Source organism: Macaca mulatta, chromosome 19 (genome assembly GCF_049350105.2).
Source record: "Macaca mulatta isolate MMU2019108-1 chromosome 19, T2T-MMU8v2.0, whole genome shotgun sequence".
In the NCBI taxonomy this organism is placed as follows: domain Eukaryota; kingdom Metazoa; phylum Chordata; class Mammalia; order Primates; family Cercopithecidae; genus Macaca; species Macaca mulatta.
Window position 1 is genome coordinate 53,117,607 of NC_133424.1, and position 26,824 is coordinate 53,144,430.

Genomic DNA, 26,824 nt, shown 5'->3' on the forward strand with positions numbered 1-26,824 from the left:
AACCCACAGGTGGCAGCCAAAGGTGGGAGTGGACAGAGAAAAAGACTACACGACAGGGTTGAGGGGCAGCAGGTGGACACAGATACACAGAAAGACAGCCCAAGAGGTAGGAACTGAGGCTAAGTGAGAGAGCAAGAGACAGACACGGCCTAGAAGCGAGACATCAAAGGAGACAGAGACAGGGCAGGCAGGGTGTCAGGCAGGCCCAGGACTCATAGCCCCAGAGACTGGGCAAAGCCAGATAAAGGTCAAAACCCAGCAGAGAGCTGAGCAACAGTGGGCACAGGAGAGACATCAGCAAAGGTGAGAGGCAAGGAGGGCCAGCAAAGGCACACGGGGTGAGGGAGAAGGCAAAGGGAGATAAAGAAATAGCAGCAGGTACAAGACTTGGGAGAAGGAGAGAAACGGCCAAACTCTGCAAAGAGAGATGGCCAGTCGGAAAGAAAGACAGTATGTCACAGCTGCATAGCAGGCCCATAGAAGAGGAAGGAGCAAGGGGGAAAAGCAACTGGGAGACAGAAAGGGGGAGTCAGGGAGAGCAACAGAGGTGGGGAGATGGAGTGAGTGCACTAGAGGGGCACAGGCAGGGACAGGGCAAGCGCCTGCAGGAGGGGCTAGACCCACACAGAGGCACAGCCACCCCAAGACACTCAGGAAAGCCGTGCAGGGGAGCAGGAGATCCTGGGGCCCGAAAGCCCCCAGATATGGAGAGAAAAGGGAACAGAAAGGCCAAGTGAGGTAACACAAAAGTGGGGAGAGAGAATGGGAGTAGAAAGAGTTGGACCAGCCAGGAAAAGTCAGCATGGACCATGGAGCAGTGGGGCAGCAGCTGAGGAGGGAGGGACGGAGGAGCCGGGCACCCAGAGTGGATCTGGGGGAAAGAGGTGGAAAAGTGACAGAGGGAAGACAGCCTCCAAGCCCAGAGGCAGAGAGAGGGAGGAGGACAGGTGAGCGGAGGCACAGAATGGAAAGAGAAGTGGAAAGAGACCTGCCAAAGGAGACTCGGAGAGAGGGAAGCCAGGGTGGAGGAGTTCTGACAGAGACAGGGATCTAAACAGAGACATGCTGAGAGCAGCCTGGGTTAACAGCGAAGAGAGAAGTTGGACAGAGTCAGAGAGGGGCCCAAGAGACACAGAAAATGGGGGCTCAAAAGCGGAAAGACATCTCCAGGAGACAGAGACTGGATGGGATGGGGACAGGGCCAGGGCCCACCGAAGGCAGGCAGAGGATGAGGCTCAGAGGAACAGAAAGAGCCAGTCTGGGACCAGGACGGAGGCTTGGAGACAGCAGGGGCACAGACATGCCAGGGGCCCGGGGTAAGTCAGAGCCCGAGTAAGAGCAGTCAGCCCAGTAGGACCCACAAAGCTGGAAAGCTGGGGGTGGCAGTGAGCATGTACCCAGAATAAGGGGTGAGAAGAGGTGGAGGTGAATGGACACTGAGGAGATGGAGGGCGCAGAGCAGGCCCCTAGTGGGGGAGGGTACTTGCCAGTCCGGAGAACGGGGAGAATGTGGTGCCCCCCTGCCAGGCAGCACCAAGCCCAGCCTTCCAGGACCCAGAACCCAGCCCAATCCCCGCCCTGCAGACACTCACGGATCCTGGTGGGACGGAGGGCTGGGCTCCCTCGAGGCCCGAGGACCGACAACGGGAGGTGCTCCGGCGCTGGGTGGCGGTGGGGCTGGGCGGGGGGAGAGGGCAGTCCACAGGGCCCCCTCCCCCGCCGCTGGCGGTGGCCCCCAACTAATCCAAAACGGTGGCTCCACAGAAGCAGGGAGGAAGGACAGGTGGAAGAGGAGAGGGCGGGCCAGGGAGGGGGAGGAAGGGGAAAGGAGAAAATGGAGGAGAGAAGGGGAGAGAGGAGAGGGGGAAGGAGCAAATGGAGGGGAAGGAGAGAGGAAAGGAGGAGAGGAAGGTGAAAACGGAAGGGGGGGCACAGGCAAAGCCGGGGGAGGGGGAAGCTGGCCCAGGAAAGGGCCCCCGCCCCCTCCCCTAGCCGGGCCGACCTGGGGGGGCCACAGGGGGCGAGGACTGGGTGGAGAAAAGGAAGCCGGCCATCAGGAGAAGTGGGGGAGGGGAGGGCCTGCTGGGGGAGGGGGCCGCCCCCTTCCCCCCTCCCCCCTGGAGCCTGGGCCCTGCCCTGGTTGAGGCAAGGGCCCGGAGTCCTCAAGCCCTCAGCCCCCACGGGAAAAGCATGCTGGGGGCGAGGAGAGCCCGGGAGTGGAGGGCTGGGGAGGATGGAGAGCTGGGAGACCCAGAGAGGCCGAGAAGGGGGCAAATGAAGTGGAGAGAAAGGGAGGAGAGAGAGGAGGATGGAGAGGAGCAGGTGAAAGAGAAAGGCGGAGGAGGGTGGGGTGTCCCAGGGGCTCCCGGTGCTGGGCCTCAGTGGGAGGGCCTGGTCACAGACTCCTGGTCCCCTGTGAGGAGAAGCCGCCGGCTCCAGTCCCCGGCTGGGCCTGCCTCCCCGCCGCTGGCTGCCGCCACTGCTGCCGCCACCGCTCAGTCTCCCCTCTGAGGCCGCCGCCTGCCTGCCCGCCTGCCTGCCCGCCTGCCGCCCGCGCTGGGTCCTGGAGCGCGGGGGGGGTAGGGTTGGGGGGTTGTGGGGAGAGAGAAGAGGGAGGGAGGGAGGCAGGGAGGAGGGCGGGCAGGAGGAAGGGAGGGAGGCAGGCAGTGAGCGAGTAGGGAGGGGAGTCGGGGGAGGGGGAGCCCGTATTGGTTGGGGATGGGGGCCCCCCCGCGAGGAGAATGCTGATGAGAAGACGGAGCTGCATTGGATGGAAGGCCCACCCCCGAGCCACCCCCTCTACCACCCCATGCCACCGCCCTGCCCAGACAGCCCTGGGCACAGGAGCCCACAGAGATGGGAGGCAAGGAGACCTGGGTAGAAGGCCACTGAGATGAGGGGAGAGGGCTACAGAGATGAAGAGAAATGAAGAGAAGAGAGACAGCCATCAAGACTGTCCAGAGAAGTGGGCTGAGGCCCATAAACCCCACAAGGACAGGAAAAGCCCAGGGATAAGAAAGAAAGGCCCATGGACACAAGGGAGCAGCCTGCACAGACAAGCAAAAGGACCTCGGAGACAAGGGGCAGTATGTGGACACAGAGACCTCCCGTGAAGGAAAACAGGGGAGAAGCCAGAGACACGAGAGAGGCCCCTGGAAACAGAAACCACTCCTCGGATATGGGGAGCGGTCCACAGGGCAGGGAGACAGCCAAGGAGAGCCGAAGAAGGTCACAGAAACAAGGGAGGCCTACAGACACCAGGGGACCACAAAGACAAGGATGTGGCTCATAGACACAAGAGAGCCACTGAGGCAGGAGCTGCCAGCCTGGAGATGCGGGGCAAGCTTCTCCCAATAGAAATAGCTCCTATAGAGGTGAGGGGATGGGTGGTGAGTATGGGAATTCCCTGTGGTGCACAGAGAAATCCTTGGGACCCACAGAGATGAGTGGGTGGAGAGAAGGGGCCCTCATTATCTAGTCACAGGAGCAGAGAGGCAGTGGGAAAGGTGGATAAGAGAAGGACAGGGAGCTGGAGGGCAGAGCCAGGAGAAGTGGGAGACTCCTTCTCAGGGAACACTCTAAGCCTCTCAGAAGGAGCTGAGCAGGGTAGGGGGATGGAAGAGAGAAGCGACACAGATCTTGGAGTGGGGGTGGGTGGTGCATGGCTGGCTGGGGGGGTGAAATTTGGGGGGAAGAAACATGACAGTTGGCACTGAAGGCTGAGCCCGTGACTCACCACCACCCCCGATGCTCGTGATGGGGAGGAGACACTGACACACTCACGTGCAGCCCACAGCACATGTGACCGCATGCCTCGAACACACAGCTGGCACATGGCAACTCCTGGACCACATGCCAGCCTAGCACGGGAAGCCCTCTGCAAGCTGGCATGTGGGGCATCCTGGACACACATCTGACACATATATCTGACACTGAAGGACCACCAACTTTGCACACACCTGCTTACCCCACTTGGTCAACATCTATACCCACCCCTCAAACACCACACTCAGCTTCAGCCAGGCCTAAAAGCCCAGACTCACACCTGCCTCTGGGACTTTGCTTATGCAGGACTTCAACACAGAACACCATCCTTTCAACCGGGGCGGTTGCTCATTCCTGTAAACCCAGCACTTTGGAAGGCCGAGGCAAGTGGACCACCTGAGGTTGGGAGTTCAAGACCAGCCTGGCCAACATGGCAAAACCCCATCACTACTAAAAATACAAAAATTAGCCAGGCCTGGTGGCACGCTCCTTTAGTCCTAGCTACTTGGGAGGCTGAGGCACGAGAATTGCTTGAACCTAGGAGGCAGAGGTTGCTGTGAGCCATGATCATGCGACTGCGCTCCAGCATGGGAGACAGAGCGAGACTCTATCTCACACACACACAAAAAATAATAATGACCACCATCCACTCTAAATTTAACCTGTCCCCGAAATCCTAGCCAGTCCTGTGCTACCACCTCCAGAAAGACCAGTCCAGGCCTCAGCTTATTCCTATATCATCTGGAGAGAAGAGAGACCTACACAACCCAAATCAAGTTGGGAAGTCCAAGCAAAAGGCCTGAGAAGTTACCTGGATCCTCAGATTTTCTTCTTTCTTTTTTTTGAGATGGAGTCTCGCTCTGTTGCCCAAACGAGTGCAGTGGCGCGATCTCAGCTCACTGCAAGCTCCACCTCCCGGGTTCACGCCATTTTCCTGCCTCAGGCTCCCGAGTAGCTGGGACTATAGGTGCCCCCCACCACGCCCCGCTAATTTTTTTGTATTTTTAGTAGAGATGGGGTTTCACCATGTTAGCCAGGATGGTCTTGATCTCCTGATTCGTGATCTGCCTGCCTCGGCCTCCCAAAGTACTGGGATTACAGGTGTGAGCCACCACGCCCGGTCAGATTTTCTTTTCTTTTTTTTTTTTTTGAGACAGAGTCTCACTCTGTCGCCCAGGCTGGAGTGCAGTGGCCGGATCTCAGCTCACTGCAAGCTCCGCCTCCCGGGTTCACGCCATTCTCCTGCCTCAGCCTCCCGAGTAGCTGGGACCACAGGCGCCCACCACCTCGCCCGGCTAGTTTTTTGTATTTTTTAGTAGAGACGGGGTTTCACCGTGTTAGCCAGGATGGTCTCGATCTCCTGACCTCGTGATCCGCCCGTCTCGGCCTCCCAAAGTGCTGGGATTACAGGCTTGAGCCACCGCGCCCGGCCCTCTTTTTTTTTTTTTTTTTTTTTTTGACGCGGAGTCTTGCTCTGTGCCCCAGGCTGGAGTGCAGTGGCGCGATCTCGGCTCACTGCAAGCTCCGCTCCCCTGGGTTCACGCCATTCTCCTGCCTCAGCCTCCCGAGTAGCTGGGACTACAGGCGCCCGCCACCTCGCCCGGCTAATTTTCTTGTATTTTTAGTAGAGACGGGGTTTCACCGTGTTAGCCAGGATGGTCTCGATCTCCTGACCTCATGATCCGCCCGTCTCGGCCTCCCAAAGTGCTGGGATTACAGGCTTGAGCCACCGCGCCCGGCCACCCGGCCCTCTTTCTTCTTTTTTTTTTTTTTTTTTGAGATGGGGTTTTGCTCTTGTTGCCCAGGTTGGAGTGCAACGGCGCCATCTTGGCTCACTGCAACCTCTGCCTCTGGGGTTCAAGTGATTCTATTGCCTCAGCCTCCCGAGTAGCTGGGATTATAGGCATGCACTACCATGCCCGACTAATTCTGTATTTTTAGTACAGACGGAGTTTCTCAATGTTGGTCAGGCTGGTCTTGAACTCCTGACCTCGGGTGATCAGCCTGCCTGGGTCTCCCAAAGTGTTGGGATTACAGGTGTGACCCACCGCACCCAGCCCGATCCTCAGATTTTCAAGTGGGGAAAAGGAAGTTTCAGCAGGAGCAAGAATCTGCCCAAGGTCACACAGCCTGTCAAAAACTGAGCATGGCTTCCACTTCTCTGGCACCTATCCCAGGTGATTTTGCCCTAAGGGCAAACCCAGACTGCTTCAAAGCAGGCCAAGCCTAGCTTTAGCTCACTAATTTCCACCAGCTCTTTCCTTTACTTCTTGCATTCATCCCTTCAACATCGAACCACTTGAACTTCCCACCTGCCAGGCAGGTGAGCCTGGGGGCCAAGAATGGAGACCTTAAGGTCAACTCCTGGGTTGGAATCCTGACTCTTCCTAACTATGGGAACCACGACTAGTTACTTCTCTGGGCCTCGATGTTTTGTAAAGTCAGTATGACAGTTTCTCCCTTACATGATTGTTGAGAGGATTAAACTGAATAATGCATGTAAACATTGAGCATAATACCTAGCACGTCATAATACACTCAAGAGATGTTAGTTATTATCATTAGGCTCCTAGAGATACTAATAAAAATCACAACTGGCCAGACACAGTGGCTCACACATGTAATCCCACTATTTTGGGAGGCCAAGGCAGGAGGATGGTTTGAGCCCAGGAGTTCTGAGACAGCCTGGGCAACATGGTAAGACTCTATCTCTACAAAAACAAAAAACAAAAAAACAAAAAACGGGCACGGTGGCTCATGCCTGTAATCCCAGCACTTTCGGAGGTCAAGGTAGACAGATCCACTTGAGGCCAGGAGTTCAAGACCAGCCTGGCCAACATGGCAAAAACCCGTCCCTACCAAAAAATATGAAAAATTAGCCGGGCATGGCAGCACATGCCTGTAATCCCAGCTACTCAGGAGGCTGAAAATTGCTTGAGCCTGGGAGGCAGAGGTTGCAGTCAGCTGAGATCACACCACTGCACTCCAGCCTGGGTGACAGAGCTACACTGTCTCAAAAAAAAAAAAAAAAAAAATTAGGAGCTGGGCACAGTGGCTCACATCTGTAATCCCAACACTTTGGGAGGCCGAGTTGGGGGTGGATCATCTTAGGTCAGGAGTTTGAGACCAGCCTGGCCAACATGGCAAAATCCCGTCTTTACTAAAAATACAAAAATTAGCCGGGAGTGGTGGTGTGTGCCTGTAGTCCCACCTACTCGGGAGGCTTAGGCAGGAGAATCACTTGAACCCAGGAGGCGAAGGTTGCAGTAAGCTGAGATCATGCCACTGTACTCCAGCCTGGGCGATGAGCGACAGGATCCCTCTCCAGAAAACAACAAAGCAAAACAAAAACTTAAATTAAAAAAATAGGCCAGGTGCAGTGGCTCACGCCTACAATTCCAGCACTTTGGGAGGCCAAGGCAGGTGGATCATGAGGTCAGGAGATTGAGACCACCCTGGCCAACATGGTGAAACCCCGTCTCTACTAAAAATAAAAAAATTAGCCAGGCATGGTGGCAAGTACCTGTAGTCACAGCTACTCAGGAGGCTGAGGCAGGAGAATCGCTTGAACCCGGGAGGTGGAGGTTGCAGTGAGCCGAGATTGCGCCATTGTACTCCAGCCTGGGTGACAGAGCAAGACTCTGCCGTCTCAAAAATAAATAAAATAAAATAAAATAAAGAGTAACTCCTAGATGTCTTTTACTCTGTGCCTCACAACCACCATGAGATGGGTTGTGATTAGCCCCATTTCACAGATTAGAAACTTAGGCTCAGGATAGTTGACTTGCCCTAGAACCAGGATTCCAATCCGGCAATCTGTTTTAACTACACAGGCCTGCTGTTAGATAATTTAATCCATGAGGTTAGGACATCTAATGACTAAATGACCATAGCAAAGCTGATGAATTGGTCCCGGGTCTCACCGTGAGACGCATCCCATAGTGGCTTTTGGCATCAGGTAGGTAAATAAATAAGAGTTCTGAGAGTGAGTTTCCTCATCCGAGAAACTGAAACTCCTCTGTGCTTGGGTTCAGGGAGTAGGTCTGGAAACGTTTCTTTTTTTTAAGATGGAGCCTTGCTCTGTCGCCCAGGCTGGAGTGCAGTGGCACGATCTCGGCTCACTGCAACCTCGGCCTCCTGGGTGCAATCAAATCTTGTGCCTCAGTCTCCCGAGTTGCTGGGGTTACAGGCACAAGGCAGCACACCCAGCTAATTTTTTGTATTTTTAGCAAAGATGGTAGTTTCACTAGGTTGGCCAGGTGGGTCTCTTTTTTTTTTTTTTTTTTTTTTTGAGACGGAGTCTTGCTGTGTCGCCCAGGCTGGAGTGCAGTGGCCGGATCTCAGCTCACTGCAAGCTCCGCCTCCCGGGTTTTTACGCCATTCTCCTGCCTCAGCCTCCCGAGTAGCTGGGACTACAGGCGCCCACCACCTCGCCCGGCTAGTTTTTTGTATTTTTTAGTAGAGACGGGGTTTCACCGTGTTAGCCAGGATGGTCTCGAACTCCTGACGTCGTGATCCGCCCGTCTCGGCCTCCCAAAGTGCTGGGATTACAGGCTTGAGCCACCGCGCCCGGCCGGCCAGGTGGGTCTCGAACGCCTGACTTCAAGTGATGAACCCTCCTCAGCCTCCCAAAATTGTTGGGATTACAGGCGTGAGCCACGGCGCCCTGCCTGGAAACGTTTCTAACAGTACTGGGGCAACTCCCTCCCAAGGCCCTGAGGGGCGCAGGAACGAGGTGAGTAGGAATGGCCAGAGCCCCTTGGACACATGGGGCCCCGCTCTCGAGGTGTAAGGGTCAGAGTCACCCCGGAAGGAGGTGGAGTGGAGTCCGCCCGCTAATGGCTCACTTCCTTCAGGCTCTCACCCCGATTGTCCTTCAGGTCCTCTACCCGCCACATTCCCTGTTTCTTCCAGTGAAATTGTCTGTCCTTGCTTCTTCTTTTTCTCGATATCCTCGCTTTCCTTGCTTCCCCTCTGACATTTCTCCTCTCTCCACTTCCCAAAAGTCCCCTCGGTCTTTACCCTGTTTCTTCCTGTCGCCTTCATTTCCCTCCTTTTAATAAAGTGAGTCTGGAGCCTTGGTTTCTTTTCTCAGTGACTGGCACTGAATGCAGTTTGCCCTCGCCCCATCACGCTAAGTGGTTTCACTTTCTCCCTCTGACCCTCGGGGAAACCACAAACGTTCCTGTGCCTCCATTCCCCGGTTCCACCCCTCGGGGTGCCGCGTGCCTCAATTTCCCAGGATCTTTCCCTCCCTCTCCCTGACCCCAACGCTGACTCCCTCATGGCGTCCCCAAGATGGCGCCCGCGGCGGCGCTCCGCCGCCTGACGTCATCGCACCGCCCTCCGCTCAGAGTTGCCCACTGGAGCCGTCGGAGGCGGAGTCAAGGAGGAGGAGGAGCATCCTCTAGGGAGGATTAAAGGGGCGGGCACTATGCACCCGAGGGCTGACCGGTGAGGGAACGTCGCTAAAGGATTGGTTGGGCGCTGAGGGAAATCTCGATGCTCCTCACTATTGGCCCAAGCCTCAGAGACGTGAACTTCGATTGGCTGAACGGCAGGGCCCGAGCGGGCGATGATTGGTTGCGTCCGGCCGTCCGTGCGGCGGCCGAGGAGGAAGGTGGGAGGGGCGTTGCTGAGGGTAGCTGGGGGCGAGAGTGAGGCTACGGAGCAGGCGAGAGGCGACGCGAGAGCTAGAGCGGGCGCAGCGTTAGGGTGGCCGTGCAAGGGGAGCCGTGGCCCGGGCCCGGGCCCGGGGCGTGCGAGACGGCTGAAGCAGGTGAGCGCGAGCGGGCGCGCAAAGGCTAGCCGGGCTGCCCTCCCTGCCGCCGCGGCCTCCTCTCGCCAGGCCGCCTGCGCACTGAGGGCCTGAGGGGGTGCGCGCCGGGCAGTTAGGGCGGAGCGGCACCAACGGCCGACCGGGCGCGCGGGCAGCAAGGCGGGGGCCGGGCCCGAGCGGCAGGTGGGGAAGGGGCCTGGAGTCGCGTGCGGGGCTGAGTGAGGAGGGGCGGGGCTTGGGCTGGGGCTTTGGCGGGGCACCTGGGCGGGAAGGGGAGGCCTCAGAGCTGTCCCAGAAGGGCTCCGCCGCTCCCCAGGGTTTGGGGTAAAGGACTTGGTGGTGTGGCAAGTCCAGGACGAAGGGGCTGGGCCGGTTAGAGGCACTTGGGTGCCCAGTGAGGGGCTTAGGGCGTGAGAAAGATAATTAAGTTAGTGGAGGGGGAAAATATCTAGTTCTTCCTGGAAAGAACTGGGGCAGTGAGAGGGGTTTTGGTGTGAAAAAATATTAGGAAATCGATATCCCCAAGGGAGCGGTTTAGAACTAAGGAGGAGTCCAGTTGTAACGGATGGGGTTAAAATAATGTGAAGAGGCCTTAAACCATGTATCAGGAGGTTGGGTACCCTTGGAATACGTGGAGAGAGGTCTCTGTACAAAGAAGGGTTATGTGTATTTTAAAAGGATGTTTGGGTGTTCCTAGAATGAGCCGGGAAAGGTAGTCTTTTTTAAGTACAGGTAATTAGGCCAAGGTGAAGATGGGATTTGGTTATTGGAAGGGGAGGAAGTAGGGTGGGAGAGATCTGTGTGCTAAAGTGACGAGTGCCTGGGAATTCCTGGAATGAGACTGAGAGGTTGCTAAGACGTTGGGGGTCTGAGTACCCCCAAAGTAGTAGGCTAGTGAGAGGGGCTTGAGTGTGAGGAAAAGGGGTCTGTCTGCTGGAGTAGGGTGGTGATGGGGGTTCTGTATGAGAATAGGAGGTCCGGGTATCCCTAAAGGGGATTTGGGCAGCAGGAGGGGTGTGTGTAGAAGGAGCTTAAGCCGTTGTGAAAGACGGTCTGGATATCCCTGGAATGGGTTGAGTGTGTGTGGATCTTTACACAAAGGACTTATGTTGCTACGAAGAGGAGGGTCTGAGCATCCCTAGAATGGGTTAGGGTGGGTTGGGTCTTCTCGCAAATTAAAAAAGATTGGGTTAATAATGTGAAGGAGGATCTGGATATTCCTGAGATGGATTTGCCGGGGCAGGGGGAGGTCTGTTTGCAAGAGAGGCATAGGTTGATATGAAGTGAGGGTATGGGCGTCCCTGAATGAGTGGCTGTGTATGAATAGGAAGGGTTTTAATCAATGGGAAGAGGGGACCTGGGTATCCCAAAGGGGATTAGAATTGTCTATTTGGTCTTGGTACAAAGAAGAGGTGATGAATGTAAAGAGTGGAAAGATACCCTGGAGACAGGAGTTAGGGTGGTGGAAGGGTCTACGTCTGAAACAGGGAGGAGTAGGCCTTTGTGAAAATGGGTCTGGGTATTCTGGATAGGGGATTAGGGTTGGAGAGAGCCTTGATTTGTAGAAGAGTTTAAGTAATTAAACAGGGCTGGGTATCATGAAGTGGTTAAGGTGGGCAAAGTCTGGGTGTGGAGATGGGTTAGGCCAATGTGAGAAAATCTGATTGTGGAGAAGGGATATAGTTTGACGTGAGGAATCCAGGCACCCGAGGAAGAGTTGGTGGGTAGCAGGGGAGTTGCGTGTGAAGGGGAGGGGTGGCACCGTGTACAGTGCTGAAAGTGGAGTGGTGGGGCGTTGGGCAGTTTGGTCTGGGTGTAAAAAGAAGTCTGAGAACCTGGGAGAAGGAGCAGAGGTCATGGGAGGGGTGTGGCTGGGAGAAACAGGTGGGGAAGGCCTATATGGGGTTTCAGTTGGGTACCTTGGAGAGGAATGGGGTGATGTGAGTTGCTAAGAAAAGGAGTCAGTGGAAGGAGGTCTGAGTGGAGGTTCCCATGTGCTGGGTGTAACTGTGGGGCCCACTGTGAGGTGTGGGAGATGAGGGGACTGAACAGGTTACAAGGATCTGGTGGGTGGAATTTGATGCAAGTTGATGTAGAGGTGAGACTGGGTAAATTCCTGGGGAAGGGACTGCCTGGGAGATTTTGTGTTTGGTGTTTGTTATCTTGAGGGGAGGAAGGATTATTAGGAGGGAAGCAGAATTTTAAAAATCGAAGGAAGAACTTGGAGGGGGCATAGATCTAAGGTATTGGGAGTGGAGAGTGATAAAGGGAAGAGCTGAGGAATCGGTGACCTAACTGGTTTGTCCCCACTGTCCCCTCTTCCAGCCCAGGGCCTTGCTGCCGCCATGACTGAGGAATCAGAGGAGACAGTCCTGTACATTGAGCACCGCTATGTCTGCTCTGAGTGCAACCAGCTCTATGGATCCCTGGAAGAGGTGCTCATGCACCAAAACTCCCACGTGCCCCAGCAGCACTTTGAGCTGGTGGGCGTGGCTGACCCCGGAGTCACTGTTGCCACAGACACAGCTTCAGGCACGGGCCTCTATCAGACCCTTGTGCAGGAGAGCCAGTACCAGTGCCTGGAGTGCGGTCAACTGCTGATGTCGCCCAGCCAGCTCCTGGAGCACCAGGAGCTGCACCTGAAGATGATGACACCCCAGGAGGCAGTGCCAGCTGAGCCACCACCCAAGGCACCACCCCTGAGCTCCAGCACCATCCACTACGAATGTGTGGATTGCAAGGCTCTCTTTGCCAGCCAGGAGCTGTGGCTGAACCACCGGCAGACACATCTCCGGGCTACACCCACCAAGGCTCCTGCCCCTGTTGTCCTGGGGTCCCCAGTTGTTCTAGGGCCTCCTGTGGGCCAGGCCCGAGTGGCTGTGGAGCACTCATATCGAAAGGCAGAAGAAGGTGGGGAAGGGGCGACTGTCCCATCTGCCGCTGCCACCACCACTGAGGTGGTGACCGAGGTGGAGCTGCTCCTCTACAAGTGCTCTGAGTGCTCCCAGCTCTTCCAGCTGCCAGCGGATTTCCTGGAGCACCAGGCCACTCACTTCCCTGCTCCTGTCCCCGAGTCTCAGGAGCCTGCCCTACAGCAGGAGGTGCAGGCTTCGTCACCTGCAGAGGTGCCTGTGTCTCAGCCTGACCCCGTGCCAGCTTCTGACCATAGTTATGAGCTGCGCAATGGTGAAGCCATTGGGCGGGATCGCCGGGGGCGCAGGGCCCGGAGGAACAACAGTGGAGAAGCAGGCGGGGCAGCCACACAGGAGCTCTTCTGCTCAGCCTGTGACCAGCTGTTTCTCTCACCCCACCAGCTACAGCAGCACCTGCGGAGTCACCGGGAGGGCGTCTTTAAGTGCCCCCTGTGCAGTCGTGTCTTCCCCAGCCCTTCCAGTCTGGACCAGCACCTTGGAGACCACAGCAGCGAGTCACACTTCCTGTGTGTAGACTGTGGCCTGGCCTTTGGCACAGAGGCCCTCCTCCTGGCCCACCGGCGAGCCCACACCCCAAATCCTCTGCATTCATGTCCGTGTGGAAAGACCTTTGTCAACCTTACCAAGTTCCTTTATCACCGGCGTACTCATGGGGTAGGGGGTGTCCCTCTGCCCACAACACCAGTCCCACCAGAGGAACCTGTCATTGGTTTCCCTGAGCCAGCCCCCGCAGAGACGGGAGAGCCAGAGGCCCCTGAGCCCCCTGTGTCTGAGGAGACTTCAGCAGGGCCTGCTGCCCCAGGCACCTACCGCTGCCTCCTGTGCAGCCGTGAATTTGGAAAGGCCTTGCAGCTGACCCGGCACCAACGTTTTGTGCACCGGCTGGAGCGGCGCCATAAATGCAGCATTTGTGGCAAGATGTTCAAGAAGAAGTCTCATGTGCGTAATCACCTGCGCACGCACACAGGGGAGCGGCCCTTCCCCTGCCCTGACTGTTCCAAGCCCTTCAACTCGCCTGCCAACCTGGCCCGCCACCGGCTCACACACACAGGAGAGCGGCCCTATCGGTGTGGGGACTGTGGCAAGGCTTTCACACAGAGCTCCACACTGAGGCAGCACCGCTTGGTGCATGCCCAGCACTTCCCCTACCGCTGCCAGGAATGTGGGGTGCGTTTTCACCGCCCTTACCGCCTGCTCATGCACCGCTACCATCACACAGGTGAATACCCCTACAAGTGTCGTGAATGCCCCCGCTCTTTCTTGTTGCGCCGGCTGCTGGAGGTGCACCAGCTCGTGGTCCATGCCGGACGCCAGCCCCACCGCTGCCCATCCTGTGGGGCTGCCTTCCCCTCCTCACTGCGGCTCCGGGAGCACCGCTGTGCAGCCGCTGCTGCCCAGGCCCCACGGCGCTTTGAGTGTGGCACCTGTGGCAAGAAAGTGGGCTCAGCTGCTCGGCTGCAGGCACACGAGGCGGCCCATGCGGCTGCTGGGCCTGGAGAGGTCCTGGCTAAGGAGCCTCCTGCCCCTCGAGCCCCACGGGCCACTCGTGCACCAGTTGCCTCTCCAGCAGGCCTTGGAGGCACTGCTACAGCATCCCCTGCAACCCCTGCCCGCCGCCGGGGTCTAGAGTGCAGCGAGTGCAAGAAGCTGTTCAGCACAGAGACATCACTGCAGGTGCACCGGCGTATCCACACAGGTGAGCGGCCGTACCCATGTCCAGACTGTGGCAAGGCGTTCCGTCAGAGTACCCACCTGAAAGACCACCGGCGCCTGCACACAGGTGAGCGGCCCTTTGCCTGTGAAGTGTGTGGCAAGGCCTTTGCCATCTCCATGCGCCTGGCAGAGCATCGCCGCATCCACACAGGCGAACGACCCTACTCCTGCCCTGACTGTGGCAAGAGCTACCGCTCCTTCTCCAACCTCTGGAAGCACCGCAAGACCCATCAGCAGCAGCATCAGGCAGCTGTGCGGCAGCAGCTGGCAGAGGCGGAGGCTGCCGTTGGCCTGGCCGTGATGGAGACTGCTGTGGAGGCGCTGCCCCTTGTGGAAGCCATTGAGATCTACCCTCTGGCCGAGGCCGAGGGGGTCCAGATCAGTGGCTGACTCTGCCTGACTTCCTCTTCAGCACTTCCATGCCCTGTTGCTGAAGGCCCTCCAGCATCCCCTTAAGCATCTGTACATACTGTGTCCCTTCCTCTTCCCATCCCTACCACCTTGTAAGTTCTAAATTGGATTTATTCTCTCCTGAGGTGGGTGCTTTGGGGTCCTTGACACACAAAAAGGTGCCCCCCCACCTTCCACCTCTTAGCACTGGTGACCCCAAAAATGAAACCATCAATAAAGACCAAGTTGCCAGCAGTGTATAGAGTGGAATTTGGGAGTCACGGGTCTTACCTCTCATGGCTGCGTCACCAGCACCCAGAAGTGGGCCTGGCAGGTAGCAGGGATAGTACAAGCCCAGTAAACATTTGCTGGGCTGAAGAGAATGACCTGCTGTTCATGGGCATGGCTCTCAAGCAGGGCCTTCACTTTACTGCTAGATGGAGGTAGCATGACTCTTGCCACTAGAGGTCCCTGGCTCTGTGGAAAAGCTCAAGGGTGCTTGTGCTGGCGGCAGGAACTTTCAGAGAAATCAGATTCTGACACCCCTATCCCTGACTCCTGGCCTGATGTGGGCCTTGTCTCCCAAGGCCATCTGATTTTCTCATTGATCCCCAAGAGCAAATGCAGGTAGGCATGATCTCTGGGGCTGTGGAATTAAAGGAGATTCTGAATAATATGTGTCTGGACATAGGGGTGGTGACTTGAATCCCCCTGGAGTTGGACTTTGGCTCAGCCAACAGATTTTTATTGTGAGAGATGGATTGTTGGAATGGCTGGCCAATGTTTGAACATCTAGTTAGTCTCAAGTACTATATAACAGTAATATTCACACTGATTAGGTGAGAACATTTTGCAGGGAAGGAATCTCCAGTCAAAAGCATTGAGATGACTTGTCCAAGGTCAGATTCAATCCAGGCAGGGCAGAGCTTGAATTCAAGCCTGATTTCATTTCATTTGGTTTAATCACCCATATGCTTTTCTCTCCATTCTGCTGCCTTCTGCATACGTCGGGGAGGGTGGTGGAGACAAGATAGGAGTATGTGACTGGGGGGATGCTAGGCTGCTGTGCTAGCCTTGCTTCTGAGACCCCCTCTCCCCAGAGATTATTCCAAATCCTTCTGTTGAACTCTTTTTCCTTTTATTTATTTATTTGTTTTTTCGAGATGGAGTCTGCTCTGCTGCCCAGGCTGGAGTGCAATGGTGTGGTCTTGGCTCACTGCAACCTCCACCTCCCAGGTTCAAGTGTTTCTCCTGCCGCAGCCTCCCAAGTGGCTCGGGTTACAGGCACATGCCACCACACCTGGCTAATTTTTGTATTTTTAGTAGAGGCGGGGTTTCACCATGTTGGTCAGACTGGTTTCCAACTCCCCACCTCAGGTGATCCACCCGCCTCAGCCTCCCAAAGTGCTGGGATTCTAGGCATGAGCCACCGTGTCTGGCCTAAAACAAAACAAATTCTAATAATCTTATAAAATAAATGACATAACATTTGAAAAGTTAATGTATTAGGGTTCTGTTTATACAAAAAAATACATAGTAGGTTATGTGTATGTGTATCCTACCTGTTACATGTATATAAATTATACAATAGATATAGTAAATATTGATATATATATATAAAGAGATTATTGTTTCACTCTTTATAGACATATATAAACATACATTTTAATGTTTATATACATAGAGTTCCAAATCCTAGGATTTTTTTTAAATTAAGTTCTGGGATACATGTGCAGAACGTGCAGGTTTGTTACATAGGTATACACATGCCATGGTAGTTTGCTGCACCCATCAACCCGTCATCTACATTAGGCATTTCCCCTAATGTTATCCCTCCCTAGCCCCCTGCCCTCTGACAGGCCCTAGTGTGTGATGCTCACCTCCCTGTGTCCATGTGTTCTTATTGTTCAACCCACTTATGAGTGAGAACATGGGGTGTTTGGTTTTCTGTTACTGTGTTAGGTTTTATTTTTATATTTTTATTAGAAATGGGGTCTTGCTATGTTGGCCAGGCTGGTCTAAAACTCCTGGCCTCAAGGGATCATCCCATTTTGGCCTCCGAAAGTGCTGGGATTAGAGGCATGAGGCACAACACCTGGCCTGTTTTTTTTTTTTTTTTTTTCTATTTTTCAGAGTCTTGCTTTGTCACCCAGGCTGGAATGCAGTTGCATGATCATGGCTCACTGTAGCCTCAACCTCCTGGGCTCAAGTGATCCTTCTGCCTCAGCCTCCCAAGTTGCTGGAACTACAGGCGAGCACCACCACTTCTGCCTAATTTATTTTGTAGAGATGGGGTCTTGGGTTCTGTGTGGTTCTGACTGTGCCACCTTGAAGATGGGCCTGAAGCCAATGATCTTCCTCCATGTACTATTATGCCTCATCCCTGCTGACTTGTTTGGAGAGTTGAGGAGCTTTGCGTTTTTTCAGTCTTGCCAAAACACTGCAATGCTAACACTTCTTGTCTTACTACATATGAAACCTATCTTTCACTCATACTTTTCCTGTGCCTCGATTGCCACAGCCCTCACTATTGAATTTGCAGGATCCCAGCACCTGTGTGCCAAGCATACATTAGAGGATGGAACAGTGTTGAGGAAACCCAACAGCTCTTTTTTCCCCCCCCGAGATAGAGTCTCACTCTGTCACCCAGACTAGAGTGTAGTGGCATGATCTCGGCTCACTGCAACCTCTACCTCCCAACTTCAAGTGATTCTTGTGCCTCAGCTGCCTGAGTAGCTGGGATTACAGGCGTGCACCACCACGCCCGGCTAATTTTTGTATTTTTAGCAGAATGGGGCTTCACCATGTTGGGCAGGCTAGTCTTGAACTCCTGGCCTCAAGTGATTCGCCAGCCTGGTCCTCCCAAAATGCTGGGAGTATAGGCGTGAGCCACCGCGCCCAGTCTTAACAGTGCATTTTCATTAATACCACTTCTACCTTTTAGTGGTGAGGTCTTAGGGATCAGTCCATGGCCTGATGGCCTGCAGAAGCTGTTGCTATTGCCGAATGACAGATGGGCACAATAATTTGAGTAAGAGTTAATGTTGCTCTAAAAAGGAAGGGGGTTGGTGTGTACATTGTACCACCAGAAAACTTCAAAATCAACTCTGGTTGGTTGGTTTGAGACAGGGTCTCGCTCTGTCACCACCCAGGCTGGAGTGCAGTGGTACTATCATAGCTCACTGCAGCCTTGGCCTCCCGGGCTCAAGAGCTCCACCTCAGCCTCCCAAGTAGCTGGGACCACAGATGTACCCCATTATGCCCAGTTAATTTTGTTCAATTTTTTTTTTTTTTTTGAAATGGAGTCTCACTCTGTCATCCAGGCTGGAGTGCAGTGGCACAATCTCTGCTCACTGCAACCTCCACCTCCTAGGTTCAAACGATTCTTCTGCCTCAGCCTCCCAAGTAGCTGGGACTACAGGCACGCACCACCACGCCCGGCTAATTTTTGTATTTTTAGTACAGACGCGGTTTTACCATATTGGCTAGGCTGGTCTCGAACTCCTGACCTAATGATCCACCCACCTCAGCCTCCCAAAGTGCTGGGATTCCAGGCATGAGCCACCACACCTGGCCCAATTTTGTTCAATTTTTGTAGAGATGGGGTCTCACCATGTTGCCCAGGCTGGTGTTGAACTCCTGGGCTCAAGGGTTCTTCTTGCCTTGGCCTCCTCAATTCTAGGGTTACAGGCAGGAGCCACCGCACATGGCCTGGTTTTTGTTTGTTTGTTTGTTTTTTTGAGATGGAATCTCGCTCTGTCGCCTGATCTGGAGTGCAATGACGCAATCTTGGCTCACTGCAACTTCCACCTCCCGGATTCAAGCTATTCTCTAGCCTCAGCCTCCTGAGTAGCTAGGATTACAAGCATTTTTGTATTTTTAGTAGAGATGGGGTTTCACCGTGTTAGCCAGGCTGATCTCGAATTCCTGACCTCAGGTGATCCGCCTGCCTCAGCCTCCCAAAGTGTTGGGATTACAGGCGTGAGCTACCGCGCCTGGCGTTTTGTTTTGTTTTTTGCATTTTTTTGGTGATGTGAAAAAATGACGTATAACTCTTCTGTTAATTTATTTGACAATTTGTGAGGCTGAAACTTTTTAATGTGTTAATTGAAACTCTGGTTTTGAAGAGTCTCTTTAGTCCTCTAGGGAAGCATCCAGGGATGGAAATGGGGAGGTACTTGCTGGTTTCCTGCCTTTCTCATAGTTCTCATTTATTGAAGACAGTGTGCTGGAGCCCAGTCCTAAGCACTTTACTTAGACCATCATCCTACAACCTTGTGAGGTAGGTATTGTCCCTAATTTACAGTGAGGACACAGAAACTCACATATTGAAGGTCATAGAACGGCAGAATTGAGATTTGAATTCGGAAATGTGAATTCATCCTGAATTCAAAGACGGTTCTTTGGCAAGAACATTTGTGCAGGTTTTACTTCCAAACAAACATTCACTATTTTTAAACATTTATTTATTATTATTATTTTTTAAACAAGGTCTCTCTCTGTTACTCAGACTGGAGTGCAGTGGCATGATCACGGTTCATTGCGGCCTCGACATCCCGGGCTCAAGCCATCCTCCCACCTCAGTCTCCCAAGTAGCTAGGACTAGACAACAGGCACACGCCATGACGCCTAGTTGAGTTTTTGGGGCTTTTGTAGAGAAGAGTTCTCACTCTGTTGCCCAGACTGTGAACATTCACTATTGGAACAGAAGTAAAGCCCTCCCCTCCCCAGCATACAGATCTCCAACCCCACACCCTGATGTCTTCACCACTCTTCCCAGGACAGAGAGGAGACCAAGGGAGAGCAGGCATCATTTCTCTCTGTACAGTTTTTAATTTTTTATTTTTTGATGTTTGTTGTCCAGATGAATGACACACTCAAGTTACAAAAATGGGGCCTTAAAAGAAGCACATTGTACAATGAACAAGCAGATTGGAGTTAAGAACACTGAAACGCTAACCCGCTACCACGAGAAGAGACAGGGAGGGGGTACAGAAAGGGAAGGAAGGGGCTACCAACACAGGGGTCAGACGGAACTGAAAGGGAGGCTAACTTGGTGAGGATGGAGGAAAGACAGGTCTACTCTGGGGCTGATTTCTGGATGCCAGTTCTTGGGCACCCTTGCCTTGTACTTGCCACCCCCTCCAACTTCACCCACCTCCATTCCAACCTAGTCATTCTGGGCGGTGAGAGACACCCACACCAGAACGGGCTGCACCAATCAGGTCTTTACGAGGTAGGGTGGTCACCTTGCCCTAGTGCAGCCCTGGATTTGGAAGGTGATGGTGGCAGCAGTGGGACAAGAGGCCAGAAAGGAGTTGATCAAAGTTCAGGCCCCTGCTCTTCCCAAAGACTCCTCACTCTTTCCCCACCCCACCATGATCCAAAGGCCCTCTATGAGTTGCCGAGAGAGGCCCCCAGTCACCCTGCAATTATATAAATAAATAAATACTGAGCCCCTGGGTTTGGGGGACAGGTTGGGGGAGGGGCAGCAAGGATAGAGGACAGGAAAGAGAGGAAGGGGAGGGAGGCAAAAGGGAGGGGTCACAGACATAGTAAATAGTCGTCTCCATCCCAGCAACACTTCTCTCTGGATTTTTCTCTCCTTTTCTTGTTTGTTTAACAAGGAGCTAACAATTCAAGGACAAATACTTAAAAATATACATTATTTTTTCTTTGTTTCCGCCTTTGTCATCGTCGTCTTGCTTTGGAGACTGCTGAGGTCAAAGTTTAAACCGCATGAAGGACCTGCGGCTTGGAGTTTTTGTGTATTTTTTTTTAATTTTTATTTTTAAATTTTTTTCACTTTTTTTTCCAACGTATAAAAAGGTAGCGGAGTTGTCTGTGGGTTTTTTTTTTTTTTTTAAATGGTTAAATCTTTGGTTTGTTTCTTTTTTCTCTTGGAGGCCTTTATCTCTCGCACTTGCCTTTCCCACTCAGAGACCAGTGGGGGCCCGCGTGTCTCAATCTTGCTGTCTGTCTCACTCTCTCACTCAGGTCCCCCTACCCTGGGCTAGAGGAAGAGAGAGGCACCCTGGTATTCGGGTGGGTTAGAAAAACTAGTCAGGTCAAGAGGTCACCCTGACTTGGCTAGTCCCTCGCCAAATCTCCCCAGGGCTTGGAGAGCCCATCATGGCCTTCTCCGGGGAGATGGGTAGAAAACTCATATCCTTCCCCTCCTCCTGATCTCAGCCCCAACTCCTACTGGGGCTTGGGTTCCCCATCCCTACCCACCCCAACACACACACACCCACCCCACCCCCCAGAAGAGAACAGAGAGAGGTGGTTTAGTTACTGGCATCAGTTTTTTTTTTTTTTTTTTGGCACAATGAAAAGGCCCACCATTAGGGTAGACCCAGTCTCTGTCCCTCCCTTAAGTAGGAGGTCAAGGTTGGGGAGAAGAGAAATTCAGAGGGCTCCCCACTGCTCCAATCCACTCATCTCTCCTCTCTTTCTAGCCCAGGCCCTCAGCTCCCAACCTCGGACACCTAACCTAGCCCATAGCCTAGCCTGGGGTTTCCCTCCCCATCCCCCACATAAAGCTCCCCAGCCCTCCAACTCTCTCGCTCACACACAGACACACGGACACAGGCTCTGTACAGACCACAAAATAAAAACGATGAGATAGTTTTGTTTCCCGGAGTCGAGACGGGGGACCAGAGTGGAAGGGGCAGATGGGGGTGGGGGGCATGAATTCCCCCATCACCTTCCCAACCCTGGCTCCCTCCAGCCCCCCAGCCCCTTGCCCTGGCTGGCCCCCAGCCAACGATATTTGGTTTCCTTTTTTTAACATTAAAGTTCTATGAGGTATTTGGTGCCTTATCTCGAGTCCTCGGGGGAGGGGGGCCCAGGGGGGAGACCTGGGGCTCACCTGCCCCTCCTTCCCTCCTACCCCCTTCCCAATATTTGGTTTCACAGCTGTAGTTAAAGCTTGGGATTTGGTTATTTTTCCCCCTCCCAGGAATTTTCTTTTTTCTTGTTTTTCTTTTCCTAGGTGTGAGGGTTGGATGGGGAGGGTCCCCAGCACCCCTGGCTGCACAGGGTTCCCTCCACCAACGTCAGGGCATCTGCCCCATCCCTGCCCCCTGCTCCTCCTCGTCTGTTTGCCCCACTACCCCATACTGGGGTGGGGAGAGGTCCCAGGTGGTGGGACTTGATGGGGAGGAAGCAGGATGAAGTGGGTGGTGGTGAGTCCTGGATTTTCTTTCCTTTTTTTTTTTTTTTTTTTTTCCTTTTTGGTCTAGAATCATAGTTTTTGTTTGAGTCATCTCCACCATGCCTTCCATGCTGCCTGTCTTCTCGGAGGGGGTTTTTGGTTGTAATTCCTTTCATTTTGCTCTGCTCAAATGTCCTTCCTATTTGGTCAGGAGCCCTTGGCCCCCTCTCCACCCTTGGGCTGGGGCCCAGGCCCTCTTGCCAGTCCCTTCTCTCTTCAGGAAATAAACATGGACAAACTCAGAGGTAGGGTAAGGGCAGGGAGTCATTCAGCGGAGATGCTTACATTCCGGCGAGGATGGGTCAAGGTGCCAGGCCCCATCGTGCCAGGGGTGGGAGGGGTGGCTACTCCACCACTGCCCGGACAAGGCACCCGGAGGCCCCTGCAATGGCCGAGTCTCTGCTGCCTCCGTGGCCCAGCCCAACAGTTTCATTTCCCGGGTGGGAGAAGGGAGACAAGAAAAAAGAGAACGCTGAGGCCTGGGGCTCCATCTGCCTCTCCTCAAAGTGTCCGGCAGAACGTGGAAGCTGCCCAGGCCAAAGCCCTGTGGTCTCAGGGCTCTCCCCTCTCTCTGCTCCTGCCCAGCGAGGGGCGGGGGCCACACTGTGGCTGTCAGGCCCCACCCTGATTTCAATGGCTCGTGTCCTTCACTGCAACACTTTGGTTTGAGGAGAGACACAGAAAGAACAAGATTGAGAGAGGAGAGCAAAGGGAGACGGAGGAGAGAGGAAGGAGGGAGAAGAGAGGAAGGAGAGGAGAGAGGACAGACAAAAGAGAACCGAAAAAGAAATCAAAGGAGGAATCAAACCACCGGAAAGTTAAGTTTTCCTTCATCTGTTCTTTTTGCTTTCTTACTCCCTTTTTTCCTGTCTTTCTTTTTTTAAAGCTTTTTCAGTTGATTTGGGGGGGGAGTTTGGGGTTCTTCACCCCTGTCCCTGACACCCTCTCTCAGCCCCACCCACCTGCTTCTATCTGCCCTGGCCGAGGGACAGGCCCTGCCCCAGCCGCCCCCTCCGGCTTTCCCAAAGACGACGTCCATGAGGTATTTGTGAAGAGAAAGAAGCATCCGTCCTTCTGTCCGCCTCGGGGAACAAGGGCCACCGGTGCAGGGGCTTGGCTCCGCCTCGCGGTTCCGTCTTATTCTTGAAGAGTCCTCATCTTCTTTCCCTTTTATATATATATATACGTGTATATATATATAAATTCTTTTTTTCTAGTTTAAATTTATTGTTTGTTTCTGTTTTTTTGGTTTTTGGTTCAAAACTTTGTTGGCCTCCACAATAGCAGGAGGGCAGGGTGGCTCCCAGTGGCGTCTCTCCTCTGTCCGTCGTCAGTGGAGATGTGTCCAGGGCTGGTCAAACACAGGGTCCAGCCAAGACTTGTGGAGGTCTTGTGGGATTGGTGGCCACCACCGCACCCTCTCAGATGGGGACCACAGGCTGTGGCACTGTCCCACCACATGGACCCTGATGGGGATGCCATCTCGAGGAACCCCACCACTGGGGTGTGTGCGTGTGTGCATGTGGGGGGGAGGGAGAGGCATTCGCCAGTACCAGAGGGGCACGGGGTGGGAAAAGCAAGGTGAGTTCTCTTTTTGGTTTCTGGTTAATGTCAAAGAACGTGAAGGATCCCACGGATAGGCACTGGAATATGAATTTTTTTTTTTCGGGGAAACAGACAGGATGGAAAAAGACAACTGAATGCCCTCAACTGAATGCCTTCATCCCCTCTAGCCTGAAACTTCCACCTTCCCATAAGATGGGGAGGGGGTCGCTTCCAGAGCAGAGGAGGGTGACAGGGTTGAGGAGGGACTTGTGAGAGCTAGAACTTGGCAAAATGGCCTAGCCCACCTTTCAAAGGGGAAAAGAGGGAGGAACAGGGGATGAAAAGTTGTCCCCAGGCCTTCTCTTGAACTCTCCCCTGGCTGGGGGGAGGCAGGAGGTTAAAGCGAGCCCCCCTGCCCAGGTGGGGAGAGCTGGGGGCCAGGGGAGATGGGGACACATGGTAGGGACACATTCTGTTGAGCACAATGCTAAAAATTCTGTACATCCTTTGGATGAAGCTACTGAATATTTGGTGTAAGGTTGTTCAGGCCCTTTCTCTTTCACCTTCTGGAAAAGAACATTTGGTGGGTGGTGCTGAGCCCCAGCCCATCAGCCCATCTGCCCAGGCTGTGCCCTGTCTTCGCTGGTCCAGGGCTGGGGGCCGGGACTAGGAAGCTGGCATCTTCTTTTTCCATCTGTAGCCCCCATGCGGGGAGGCAGGGTTGGGGGTTGGTCCCACAGCCAGGGCTCGGTGGCATGAGGTCTGACCTGCTGGAGGCTTCTCCGCCCCTGGCTGGGGTTCTTATTTGGCGTTGTAGCAGTGAGGGTGAGCACGCTGAGGTCTGGCTCGCGACTGGTTTTTTGGTTTGTTTGATTTTGTGGGTTTTTTTTTTTTTTTGGTTAGTTTTTGGTTTTTTTTGTTTGTTTTTCACCTCTGGTTCCTTTGGGGCAGCTGGTTTCTGTTGTGATTATTTTTGGTTTTCTCTTTTGTTGGTTAGTTTATTTCCTTTTTTTTTTTTTTTTTTTTTTGGTTGGTTGGTTTTTTTGGTCTTTCCTCCCTTGTCACTCTGCTCTGAGGACCCTCTGTGTCCCCACCACTGGCCTCCTCGCCCTCTTCCCAGGTGAGGGACCAAGGCAGGGATCAGAGGAATGGGAGGGGAGGCATGACTGGCCCTCACTCAGGTTTGGACCCTGCCTCGGGCCCCCCTGGGCCTCCAGGGGTCTGTGCGGCCACCTCGCTGCAAGTGGAGGAGGAGGAGGAGGAGGATGAAGAGGATGAGGAGAGGCCAGGAGACTTGCTGGAGATGGAGGCTGCCACGGCCGCAGCTGCTGCTGAGACCAGGCCCACGCCAGGCGGGGTGCTGAGCAGGGGCAGCCCAGCATGGTTCAAGAAGAGCGGCGAGGTCACCAGGCCGGGGCTCCCCGGGGTTGCGCCAGCTGCCCCCAGCACCAGGTTCCCGCTGCCATCAAGGCTGGTAAGGGGCAGGGTTCCACCAGAGGCCAGGGCTGGCGGGGAGAGAGAGAGGCTGGGCTGGGGGCACGCCGGGCCAGGGGAGACCTTTGCCTTCCAGCGTCCTGCCCAGAGTGCCCCCCATCTCCCCATCGGTCCCACTGACCCCCATCAGCACCCCTCACATCTTCCCCAAAGGTGAGATGGGTATGAAGAGGCGAGCGATGCAGTGAGCAGGGGCAGGATGGCATGGCTGGAGCAACAATGGCAGGGCTCGAGGCCCCAGAGGATAGGGCTGGTGACGATGGGTGTGACATGAGGCAGCACGCACCTTGGATAGTGGCCAAAGGGTTGTTGCTCATGAGGGCTGGACTCAGCCCGGAGCTCAACCCCACCATTGTGCTTCTGCAAGAGGCAAAGCAGAGGCATTAGCAGGGGCAGGGACCTGCCAACATAACTGGGGTGCAGCTCCCCACCCTAGAAGCAGCAGCGACCCTGCTTCTCCCCACAGCCTCCCACCTGCACCCACTTACCCCGTGCTGGGGTTCAGGCCCGACAAGCCGATAGCCGAGTGGCTGCCTTGAGGGCTGGGGTTTGTGCTGTTGGTGGTGGCCGGGGGTGGGGGAGTAACAGAGGGGATGGAATTGAGGGGGGGCACAGCCCCGCCCCCGCCCCCACCCCCTCCAGCTGTCCGGCTGGGGTGGAGCGTCCCCACAGCTGAGGATAAGGTAGTAACTGCCAGAGAGAGACAGAGAGATGGGGTCTTCAGCTTCCACTCATCCCCCACTGAGGAACCTGGGGCCAACTCCTACTTGTCCTCCCACCCAGCTCACGAAGCATCTCCTCAGTCAGAACAGCCTTAGACCTCCCTGCCCTCTCTTCCCAGAGTGATTTCCCTGTGCCTCTGCCATAGTGACCCCTATCATAACAATGGAAGTCAGAGCAGCTGCTTCCTGCTGAGCCCTGGCACTCTGCACTCCCCGCCCTGAACCACCTTTTTACTGACTAGAAACGGGGGCCCCCAGGAGTCAGAACCCTATGGCTCCCTCTAGGGGAGGGGCGAGGGATGCCAGGCACATTGCCACAGCTGAGGGATGGGCAACCTGGCAGGGACTGAGGGCCCAGACTCAGCCAGACTGCTGGGGTAGAAACTCCTGGCTCTGTCTCATCCCAGGGGTGCCCTGGGGCGAGTGCCTTAACCTCTGACCTTCAGATCCCTTGTCTGGAAAATGGGGATAATAATAGAACCTATCTCATAAAATGAGTTTGAGAATTAAGTCAGTCAATGCAGTTTACAAAGAGCTTAGTACAGTGCCAGGCAAGCACTACTTTATAAATCTCCACTTACTATTTTCTAGCCTGGGGACGGGCAATATGTTGTTCTGTGTGTGTATGTGTGTATATATATATCTTTGTGTATATATATCTATTACGTATATATTATGTGCATATATATTATGTGTATATATATTATGTGTGTACATATGTGTGTGTGTGTGTGTATATATATATATATATTTTTTTTTTTTTTGAGATGGAATCTAACTCTGTTGCCCAAGCTCGAGTGCAGTGGTGTGATCTCAGTTCACTGCAAACTCCTCCTCCCGGGTTCAAGCGATTCTCCTGCCTCAGCCTCCCGGGCAGCTGGGATTACAGACACACACCACCACACCCAGCTAATTTTTGTATTTTTAGTAGAGACAGGGTTTCTCATGTTGGCCAGGCTAGTCTTGAACTCCTGACCTCAGGTGATCTGCCTGCCTTGGCCTCCCAAAGAGCTGGGATTATAGGCATGAACCACCACACCAGGCCAATTTTATATTATTCTTATATATATGGTGTATAACCATACATCTAAACCTGCCGTGTCCCAGGAATAGGGAGGGGAACTCTGGGTACAAGAGTATGTATGTATGCATGTATGTGTGTATACATACATACACTCTTACATACATGTATTTATATCTTTTGTATATATTACAGATTTATAATAATTTTATAAAAACTGAGGCTTAGAAGGATAAAATAAGCACT

General features: G+C 54.0%; 4 protein-coding genes, 1 long non-coding RNA gene and 1 pseudogene across 58 annotated transcripts in view; 3 read left to right on the forward strand and 3 right to left on the reverse strand.

Annotated features, from left to right (window-relative positions):
* The window catches only part of GRIK5 (glutamate ionotropic receptor kainate type subunit 5), a 79,093-nt gene extending 74,354 nt beyond the window's left edge, over positions 1 to 4,739 (reverse strand). For 12 of the 13 annotated variants that reach the window (XM_077982915.1, XM_028838863.2, XM_077982913.1 and 9 more), the window contains exon 1: positions 1,593 to 2,509. The gene's annotated coding sequence lies outside the window, so the exon portion shown is untranslated. Of the gene's footprint in view, positions 1 to 1,592; positions 2,510 to 4,576 lie in introns of those variants that run through there. The other variant, XM_077982912.1, reaches the window with a different exon arrangement.
* The window catches only part of LOC144337526 (uncharacterized), a 211,581-nt gene that overhangs the window by 78,902 nt on the left and 105,855 nt on the right, over positions 1 to 26,824 (forward strand). The window lies entirely within an intron of this gene.
* Positions 534 to 15,031, forward strand: ZNF574 (zinc finger protein 574). 4 transcript variants are annotated; one of them, XM_077976310.1, is made up of 2 exons: positions 534 to 1,316; positions 11,870 to 14,835. In XM_077976310.1, the coding sequence occupies exons 1-2, from the start codon at positions 1,139 to 1,141 to the stop codon at positions 14,578 to 14,580; spliced, it is 2,889 nt and encodes a 962-aa protein (XP_077832436.1). In that variant the 5' UTR covers positions 534 to 1,138; the 3' UTR covers positions 14,581 to 14,835.
* On the forward strand, positions 5,201 to 9,072 carry LOC144337538 (uncharacterized). The gene is made up of 3 exons (XR_013410741.1): positions 5,201 to 5,611; positions 7,062 to 7,144; positions 8,347 to 9,072. It is a non-coding gene; the product is annotated as an uncharacterized LOC144337538 (long non-coding RNA).
* On the reverse strand, positions 19,404 to 23,442 carry LOC106994777 (uncharacterized; annotated as a pseudogene). Its single transcript, XR_001441452.3, has one exon. The product of XR_001441452.3 is annotated as an uncharacterized LOC106994777 (transcript).
* POU2F2 (POU class 2 homeobox 2) overlaps positions 24,312 to 26,824 on the reverse strand; it is a 109,182-nt gene continuing 106,669 nt past the window's right edge. For 21 of the 38 annotated variants that reach the window (XM_077982987.1, XM_077982977.1, XM_077982976.1 and 18 more), the window contains 3 exons: positions 25,324 to 25,525; positions 25,122 to 25,195; positions 24,312 to 24,846 (listed from right to left, as the gene is read on the reverse strand). In XM_077982987.1, coding sequence (XP_077839113.1) covers positions 24,515 to 24,846; positions 25,122 to 25,195; positions 25,324 to 25,525 — 608 coding nt within the window. In that variant the 3' untranslated portion in view covers positions 24,312 to 24,514. Of the gene's footprint in view, positions 25,196 to 25,323; positions 25,526 to 26,824 lie in introns of all 38 variants that reach the window. The other 17 variants (XM_077982974.1, XM_077982993.1, XM_077982984.1 and 14 more) reach the window with 4 other exon arrangements.

What these genes read in the sequence shown, in the direction of transcription:
- ZNF574 (XM_077976310.1), top strand. Translation starts at nt 1,139, where the DNA reads ATGGGGGCTCAAAAGCGGAAAGACATCTCCAGGAGACAGAGACTGGAT. An exon ending in AGACATGCCAGGGGCCCGGG is followed by an intron (nt 1,317 to 11,869) that starts GTAAGTCAGAGC and finishes CCCCTCTTCCAG; the next exon opens with CCCAGGGCCTTGCTGCCGCC.